The sequence below is a fragment of the Strix uralensis genome, chromosome 6 (genome assembly GCF_047716275.1).
Source record: "Strix uralensis isolate ZFMK-TIS-50842 chromosome 6, bStrUra1, whole genome shotgun sequence".
Taxonomy (NCBI): domain Eukaryota; kingdom Metazoa; phylum Chordata; class Aves; order Strigiformes; family Strigidae; genus Strix; species Strix uralensis.
Window position 1 is genome coordinate 3082823 of NC_133977.1, and position 9370 is coordinate 3092192.

The 9370-nt window shown below is 55.8% G+C and overlaps 1 protein-coding gene across 1 annotated transcript; it reads right to left on the reverse strand.

Moving 5' to 3' along the window:
- Positions 1 to 317: 317 nt before the first annotated feature.
- GBX2 (gastrulation brain homeobox 2) lies at positions 318 to 2432 on the reverse strand. Its single transcript, XM_074872246.1, has 2 exons — positions 1922 to 2432; positions 318 to 1549 (listed from the first exon to the last, which is right to left on the reverse strand). The coding sequence occupies exons 1-2, from the start codon at positions 2430 to 2432 to the stop codon at positions 1026 to 1028; spliced, it is 1035 nt and encodes a 344-aa protein (XP_074728347.1). The 3' UTR covers positions 318 to 1025.
- Positions 2433 to 9370: the final 6938 nt, after the last annotated feature.

Genomic DNA, 9370 nt, shown 5'->3' on the forward strand with positions numbered 1-9370 from the left:
ACAAAAAAAAAAAAAACAAAAAAAAAGAAAGTTTTTGCTCGTCTCCCCCCTCCCCGACAATAAATGTGGCTTCGCAAAAAAAGGCGAGAGCAGCATCGCTCCGCTCGGGCAGCGCAGGAGGGGAAAGAAAATCAGCTCAACGCCAAATTCTGGACAGAACAGCCAGGGGTTGAAAGGCTTTTTTTTTTTTTCTTTGTCGGGTTTTATTCACAAGACTTAGTTTGCTTTTAAATTTCATAACTTATAAGGAAATAAGCTACATTGAAATAAATTAAACACAATAGAGAAGATCGTGCTTTTTTTTTTTTTACCCCCCCCCCCCCCCCCCTCTCTCTCTCTCTCTCTCTTAAACATGGCTTGGTAGAATAGGCAAACCAAATCGACAGAAAGCCAGGCAAAAAATATATTTAAAAAATCGTCCCCCAGTGCCTGCCACTCAGCCATCAGAAATAAAATCAAACAATAAAAAAGGCATGAAATGAACATCTTAGTTTTCTTTCGTTTTTGTTCTCTCGTCTTTTTTACCTTTCGCCCCCGATAAGAAACAAAACCCCAAAGATGGCTAAAGGCGCGCTGCGGGCTTCGCTGGGGATGTCTCTGCCAGGGAGGGGGGGACACGGGCAAATCGCTGCTGGATCCAGCGCCGACACCGTACCGCATCTGTGGTCCCCATCGCAGCCAAGACAGCACGACTTAATGTACAAAGCGGGGCAGCGCAATAATAAATATCTGTGTGTCTCTTCCAGGGTTTGATATTCCTGCTCCGAACCAAAACAGTTTCCAAGCCTCTTTCCTTCGCAGACTCTCGCTTGACTCGGTAAGCGGAAAGTTTCGCTTTAAAGTTCTCTCGTGGCAGCGGTTTGCCGTGCGCTCGCGTGGGATTTTTTTTTTTCTTGGTGGCTGTTGTTTGCTTTAGGGTTTTTTGCTGCTTTTTTTTTTCTTTTCTTCTTGTGGGTGGGTTGCTTTTAAACCCCGATTCGGAAACTTTTCCCTCAAAAACTTGTGGTTCTGAGCATAGGGAGAGATCAGGGTCGGGCTTGCTCCAGCTGCTGATGCTGACTCCTGATCGCAAACCTGCTGACGTGCACCGGGATGGGTACCACGATCTTAGGGTTTCGGGAGGGCTCCCCTGTCTTGGAGTTGGCGTTGCCCGCCTTGACCCGTTTCCATTTAGCCCGTCTGTTCTGGAACCAGATTTTCACCTGCACCTCGCTGAGTTTGAGAGCGTGAGCGATCTGGGACCTCTCCGTCAGGGACAGGTACTTTTTGCAGTGAAACTCCTTTTCCAGCTCCAGCAGCTGCTCGCTGGTGAAGGCTGTTCGCCTCCGCCGGTTTTTGCCCGTGGACGTGGTGTTGGTGGAATTGGGGGGGTTTTGGGGGTTTTCCTCCAGCGCATTGCCAGAGTCCTCTTCCTTGTGAGCCGCCTGGCCGGGGATGTTGTCGTCCGAGCTATAGTCTAGATCGCTGTCCATGGAGAAACTTTCCTCCTTGCCTTTCGCGTCCTCTTCGGCTTTGGGGTCCTCCTTCCCCTGGCCCCGGAGAGCCCCGGCTGGAAGCGAAGCAGAGGCCTTTCGTTAGCATTTGGTACTCTGCATCCCACGGCCACCGCGCCCCCCCGGCCCACAGGTCCATCACCCAAAAATTGTTGGGTTTTAGTGGTTAGGGGTTTTTTTTTGTTCGCGTGTCTTTCGGTTGGATTTAGTTTATTACTATTTTTTCAAGCGGCGGGGGCTCCCAACCTCCCTCCTCCTCCTCCCTCCCCCCTGGCCTTGCGGCCACCGGACGGCCGGGGCCAGCCCTGCCTCCTCTCCTCCCGGGGGCTCCCCGGGGCCGCCCCTTCCCCCGACCCCCTCCCAGCCCGCCCCGCCGGGGCGTGATGCGGGGACCCCGCTCCCCCCCGCCGGCCCCGGCGCTCACTCACCGAGGGAGGCCTGGACGGCGTCGGCGGCGGGGAAGGGCAGGAGGGCTCCGTCCTTCCCCAGGAAGGCTTTGCCATCGTCGCCGCCGCCGTCCGGGGGGATCCCCTCGGCTTTATCGAAGTTGCCCGGGGGTGCGAACTTCCTGGCGGCCTCCTGGTGCTGGGGAGAGGCGGGGAAGGTGCCGGGCAGCGTGGCCATGAGGGTGGAGGTGAGGGCCATGCCCTGAGCCAGGCTGGAGCAGAACCCCGTGGGCAGGCTGGGGAGCTGGTGGTGGTGGGGGTGCGCGGGGGGCAGCGCCGGTTGCAGGGCGCCCTGCGGGAGCGCCGGGGGCGGCGGGGGGGGCGGCGGCAGCACGACGGGGCGGTAGGGCATGAACATGGGGTAGCCGGTGTAGACGAAGTGCCCGGGGGCGGGCGGCGGGGGGCTGCCGATGAGCGAGTCGATGCTGAAGGCCGTGCTGCTTCCCAGCGGGCGCTGCATCATCATCAGCGAGGGCTGGAAAGCCGCGCTCATGCCGGAGCGGCGGCGGCAGCGACCACCTTCCTCCCTCCTCCTCCTCCTCCTCCTCTTCCTCCTCAGCAGAGCCGCGCAGCGCCCACGCGTGGGGCAGAGCCGGGGCGGAGCGGGGCCGCGGCCCGCCGCCGCCGCCCGCACATCGGGGCCGGCCCCCCGCCCGCCGCCGTCGCCGTGCGCCCCCGCGGAGCCCCCGCGGAGCCCGCCCGCCCGCCGCCGCCGCGCCGCTCTGCCCGCCCGCGCTCCCCCGCGCCCATTCACATTTTGCCCGGCTGGGAACCCGGCCCGCCCCACGTGGCCGCCGCCGCCGCTTCCCATTGGGCGGGAGGGCGGAGGGGCGTGGCCGAGCCGGGACGCCACGCCCCCAGGCCCTCCTCTCCCCCTCTCTCGGTCCCTCTGTCCCCCCCCCGTCACCCCCTCCCACCCCCCCACCCATCCACCGCCGCCGGACGGGGCGGCCCACGCGTGAGCGCCCACTAACACCCCCCCCGCCGCGGGTCGCCCCGCCGGGGACTCACGCCCCGCGGTGCTGTCGGGGACCTCCGTGGGGTCCCCCGCTCCCCCGGGGCGTGTGACATTCCCCATCAGACACACCAATTTGGTGCCTCCAAAGCATTGAAACCCCCTTTTTTTTAAAAAAAAAAAAAAAAATCCCAACTATTTTATTCACGCTTTTCTCTCCCTCTCTCCCCCCAGCTTTTTTTTTTTTTTTTTTTTTTTTGAAAAGCCCCCAAATAGGCTCCATGTGGTTCTGGGTAAAGTCAGCCCCTGGCTTGGCTTTGAAATTGCTTCTGCAATTATGTAAAAGAGCCATTCAGCAACACGGCGGAATTAAAAGCGATGGAGGGCTGCTCCCTTTTCTCCGGCGAGCCTCTCATGTTGGCCGGCTCAAAGCCTTTTCCAACACGACGTCTTTGGCGAGGACAAAAGCTGGAACAAAAAAAAAAAAAAAAAAAAAAAAAAAAGGGAAAAAGGGAAAAAAAAAAAAGCGCCCCCAAACTTGTAAATTGAACGTCAAGGGAACTTTACACAATTTCAAAGGCCATAAATAATGATAAAGGGACCAGGCGAAGAGGCAAACCCAGGCAATTAATGGAGGTTCCCAAGCAAAGATCAAGTGGTTTGGAAAATAAAATCAAATGCAAAAAAAAAAAAAAAAAGGAGTTAAAAAAAAAAAAAGAAGGGGAGTTGGCTGGGGGTGGGATGCCTCCTGCCTTTGCAAAGTTGAAGCCTTCCCGGGACAATGGTGCCCGCTGTGCCTCTGGGCTTCATTTTGAGGGGCTTTTGGGCACAAACCCCAACTAAAAGTGGCTTCTGGCTGAGGAGGGGGGATCCCCCAAAACCAAGGGCCAGCAGGCGATCCCGCTCCTGCCTGGCCTGCCCGCTTGGGAAGCTTTTAATGACCTAGCACTCGTTTCAAGCTAATTGATGCTCATATTTTCCGGAGGAGGATGGCAGTTGTCAGGCCGAGGGGGCTGCACATCCCGTGAGGAAGGTGACCGCCCGCCACGGCAGCCAGGCTGGTAGGTGCCAAGGGTGGGGACAGCCATGCTCTGTCCCCCAAATTCTAGCCCTCTCGACCCTCCAGACCCCCAAAAAACCCGGAGGGCATGTGGGGACAAGGTGAGGGGTGAGGGTGGTCCCTCCAGATCGGCACAGCTGCATGTCCTAAGGGACACCCCTCTCAAAGCAGTGGGGGCTTTTACCCTCCCCTCCAAATGTGCCCATTGGAGTTTGTCCCCTGGGGGTGCCACAACATCCTGCCCGTACCTCAGCAAGTGGCATCTGCAGTACCTCCCCCCCTCAAACCCCATTCGCTGCTAATTCCCACGACCGAAGCTCAGTGGCTTTCCCCAAATGGGGGGCTGGAGGCTGCCCCCCGCCCCGTGCCCGGATATCTGGGTCAGTTTATCCCTCCACATTTCCAGCCAACATCTGAAACCGTTCTTTTCTTGGCAGAAACGATTAGGGGGGGTTATTGCTTTTGGGCCTCGGCACAGTTTCACCACCCTGTCCTGCATCTGGCTCCCCATCCCCATTTTGCTGCAGCTTTTGGGGTGCTGAGCCCCATTGGGCACCTGGGGTGTGAGTTTTGGGGTTCACCCCTCCCCAGTGCTGCATTTCTGTTGGAGAAACAATTTTTCCCCGTGGTGTGGCAAATGGGACAGGGTGGATGGCCATCGAAGCAGCTGCTGCTGTGGATGGGGGGGGTATGTGTGTGCGTGCACACACTTTTGGGGCCCAACTCTGACTTCAAGGGACAGGGAAAAGTTTACTTATACAGCTCATTTCCATATGTCCCAGCTCCGTCTTGCAGAGGCCACCATATGTGCGGTAGCGTGGCGCTCGGGATTTTTCCCAGCGCAGTGCCGGCAAGGTTTTGATCTCCCTCGTGGATGCTGCGGAGCTGCACGAGTGGTTATTTCTCTCCAGTTTTTTTTCCCTTTTCCCCCTCCCCGCCATCCAGCAGGCATCGTTGGATTGCAGTCCCTCTCCTGCCGCCCACCTCTTCCCACCGCGGTGGATGGAGCTCAGCTAAACCCTCCAGCCCCCCCAGATCAGCAGCATCCCCGCTCCTTCCAAAACCAACCAGAGCAGGCTGGAGATCCTTGCGGAGGAGCAAAGCTTTCGTTTAAATAGAAAAGCGAGGGGCGAAAAAAAAAAAAAAAAAAAAGAAAAATCATTTCTTTTCAGGAAACCACGTTAGATTGCGGAAAGGAGAGATAATTAGGCATGGTAATCTGGCAGGGCATGGAAATGTGTACCAACACCCAGCTCCTGCAGCTGTTTTTATTGTCAGCCCTCTTCAAAATTTGCCCACAAACAAGTGCCTTTGCAAGACGGGAGTATTATTTCAGACGAGAATAGCCTTTTTGTTCGGCACATAATTAGCTGATTTTTCTCCCGGAGAAAAACGTCGGCAATCTCTGATTGTCGGAGAAGCAACCAGAGCGTGATTGTGCCTGGGAAGTGTAACAGGCGGGAGGGAGGCCAGGGCAGGCAGGGCAGGCAGGGCAGGCAGGGGAGCCCAGCCAGTCACCCCCACGCCCCACGCAGGGACCTCCACCACCAGTGGGACACGGCAAGAGCCTTTCCCAGGGGGTCTAAGTCTGAGTATGTGTAGAAATTGGTATTTCAGAGGGTCACGCTTGGCTGGGGGGGCAGAAGCCCTTTTCCCCCTGGGCCGTAGCGTGGGTCCAGACCTGGTCCCACGTGGCCCTGGTGCGAAATGTGGCGCCGAGGTGCTGCTCAGGGAGGTTCCCGCATCACGCAGAGCAAGGACTTCTAAAGAGCAGGTGGCTTCTGGCAGGTTTTGCCCCAAAAAGCCTTTCCAGGAAAGGAGCATCATGAGGAGAGTTGTTTGAAGTGGACAGAGTTTGGGGGGGTTGTCTGTGACTCCAGTGGCCTCTTGTCTGGGTGGAGAGAGCGTGTGCTAAATAAACCGTGGGCTTTTCCCCCAAATCAGGGTAGGGAGGAGGTACAGCTTTTTGGAGCGAAGAAGTGGAAAAACAGGAGAGCCATGAAGGAGGAGGAAAGCTGGGAGGTGCCTGAGCCCTTCCAGGTGCGAGTCCAAAGGGTGGCAGAGGTCAGAGCATCCCTCCACCTGGGATGGCAGCTCCATCCGCCACGTGCCTGGGGACTGATGGCTGCTCCTGGCTCTTTGGCCACCTCCCGCCTAGTTTTAGGGAGCTGTGCTGGGAGTTTCCGTGGGGCACACAGGTCCATCCTCCCACTGGGAACTGGAGTGGGGGTGCTGGTGAGGAGCATTATTTGAAGTGGGGTGCGTGCCGCTGCCCGTCCCTAGGGCTGCTGGGCCATGGAGGAGGGGTTGGGGGGGGTGTGGAAGGGGCAGCTTTGTTTTGCAGCCGGTGGTGATAAAACCAACGACTTTATCAAAAGCAAAACTCAGGCTTACGGAGACCCTAGCGAGGTAATTCGTGGAAGACCCTCTGCCTTCGCTGGGGAAATTTTAATAGCGTGGGAAACACCACCCTCCCACGCTTTTAAAGTGATATTTTTTCTAGAGAGGGGGCTGGGCAAGAGGGGAGACCCTGAGCAAAACTACCCCCCCAAAATCAGTGTGCAGTTAACAATGCAGGCGTGAGCGCTGAACGCCAAAATAAGGGGTGCAGCCGGGGCTCTCCATCCTACACCCCACCGGCGTGGGGAGGGTGTTCATCCCCGCAGCGAAGGGCTCGGCCGGGGAGGTGGGTTTGTGCGTGGCTGTGGGCTCGTGTCAGCGTATTTGGGCTGCAGGAGCTGGGGGTAAGGGGGATCGGGGGGGGGGGGGGGGGGGGGCGGAGCAGGATTTGGCCCTTGGCGAGGGCGGGCTGGCTGTGCGGGGAGGGCGCTCGCCGCGGGGAGACACTTGCCGCCCCACGCGTGTCCGCGGGCGCCGCTGCAACCCCGGGAAACACCCCCCCGCCTCCCCCTTCCGTTTCCAAGCAGGAAAAAAAAAACCAAACCCAAACCCAAACCCCCTCATTCGTCGCTTAATCCCATTAACTCCCTCGCGTGTTCCCGTTTGAACTCATTTCAGGCGGGCGACTCGGCTCCGGCTCGGTGGCGGCTCGGGGGGGGTCCCCTCTCCCCACAACTTCCACCCCACGCACGGGAGATGTGCTGCTTTTTTTGTTGTTGTTGGTTTATTTTTTTTCTGTGGCTTTTTTTTTTTTGTTTTGGGTTTTTTTTTTTTGGTCCCTGTTTGTGTTGTGTGGTTTGTTTTTTTTTTTAAACAAACTTGACAGCGCTCGGGATTTTCGGGTTAGAAAAAAGGAGGTAAAAGGGTAAAAATAACGCCGCGCGGGTTAAAAAAAAAAAAAAAAAAAAAAAAAAAAGAAAGAAATTTGGCTTCGGTAATCCCGGTTCATATCCCGAAATTCGTTCGGAGGAGGGGAAATAGGCTATTTTTTTTTTTTTTCCTTTTAGAATTGCTATGTATTGAAATAACAGGAGTCCAAATATTTTAAGAGCACTAAAGGAGACCTTAATAAAACGCCTCGGTACGGAGAGATTATCCCTAGCACTGGAAAACCACACGCGCTCTCACTCACGGCTTTTCGTGGGATATAGTTGAGAAATCCACCAGTTTAAAAATCCCGAATAAAAGTCTAAAATATTCCCAGGTCAGAGGGGCACCGTCTCATTAAAACCAGCGCGGTCCTGAAACTGCACTGCAGACATTAAAGTGCAGTATTTTTCAATTAGAGCTGACGAATTCAATCAAAATTCCATAGATTAGGATGAAATGAGGCATGGGTCATTTACAGGGGAATTTAATTGCAGAGCCATTAGACAAATAGTATATTTGCCATTCTCACATTATCCATCATTTTAGACATCAATAGAAGGAACAGCATCTTTACTAATACAGCAGCACTTCCCAATCTCTGCCTGTAAACACTCCCTTTCCCCATAGCTCCTGATTATATCTGATTTCATTTAAAGCCATGGGGGATTATAAATGTTCCTGCAATCAGGTTCATTAGGACTTCAAAAATCTCATTTCTGATTTGTATTGCTTTGCGGATCACCCGCCTCAGCGCAGCCTGCGCGATGCCTCGCTCTGCTTTATAAAAAAAAAAAAAAAAAAAAAAAAAAAATCAAATGCTGTTTCATTACCGGGGCCACTTCGGGGCTTGATTATCATCCTGACGAGCCCCTTTTCAGCCACTGAGCAGGTTGTGGGGAGCAAGCCCGGCTTCCCACCGGGACACCCCCTCCTCCCCAGCACCCCCCCTCCGTCCCCGCAGCCTCCCCGAGGGGGCCCGATCCTGCCCGCGGCAGCGGCTCCGGCGGCGGCGGCGGAGGGACCCCGGGTGGGGAGACACCGACGGGATGGCAAAGCCTTCTGGGGGGGGCTCCTTGATTCTCCCCCAGCCCCGGCTGTTTAACCAGCTCCTCGTAAACAGAGGCGTGTGTGCATCAGGGCGGGTAATTCCTATTATTTGGGAATTATTTTGCAGCCGCTGCCGGCCAGGACCATCGGCGGTTTATTGCTGCAGGGTGGAAAACCGAGACGGACCATCCCCGCCACAAGAAAAAGGCGAGGAGCGAAGGTCTCTGACATTTTTTCCTTAATAGAACCTTAATATTAACCCGCCTTTCATAAAACACGCGCATCCAGATAGATTTACAAAAAATAAAAAATAAAAACCCAAACCAAACCCAGAAGAGCCTTCATTTCACCCAAATGTATGGTGTGCGCAGCGCTGTGTTAGCTGCCTCAGTAATTTAATTGGAATGAAACGTGAAAAATGTGTCATTTTTTGAAGAATTTATGCATCGCTTCCTGGAAATCTCATTGTCTTAACTAGCAGCCTACTGTGTTCTGTTTAGCAGGCATAATCGCATTTTTATGTGTCTCCGTATTATAAGTTAATGTGACCTCCCGTCTTTAGCTGCTGGAAGAAAAAAAAAAAAATGATCCTTTCCCATAACATCTGCATCAAAACAAGGCGCCGGCAGGAGAGGAAAAAAAAAAAAAAAATATAGGTATACCCAAACGCTCCCTCCCGCCAAACTTATCCACCCGGGCAGGCGAGCCCGGAGCCTCGTCCCGCCCCGCGCTCCCACCGCCGCCGGCAGAGCGGCTTAAACCCTGGGGGGGAAAACCCCCAAACCCTAACCGCACCTAAAAGTAATTTTGGTGACGTTTTCCCCTTTCGTTCTTCTTTTTCGCCAGCCGTTTCTCCTGCCCCCCCCCGCCCCCCCCCCGCCTCGCAGCCCGCGGTCCCGCCCGGCTCCCCCCGACGGCCGCCGTGCCCAGGGCGCCGCCTGCCGGCCGCGGGGCGCCGCGCAGACACCCCACGCGTGTCCCCGCCGCCCCCCCCCGCCTCCCACGGCCCTTCCCGCCGCCCCTCCGTCCCCCCCAGCCCCGCGGCGGACCGGGTTCCCTCGGCACAGACCTGCTTTTGTTGTTTTTTGTTTTTTGTTTT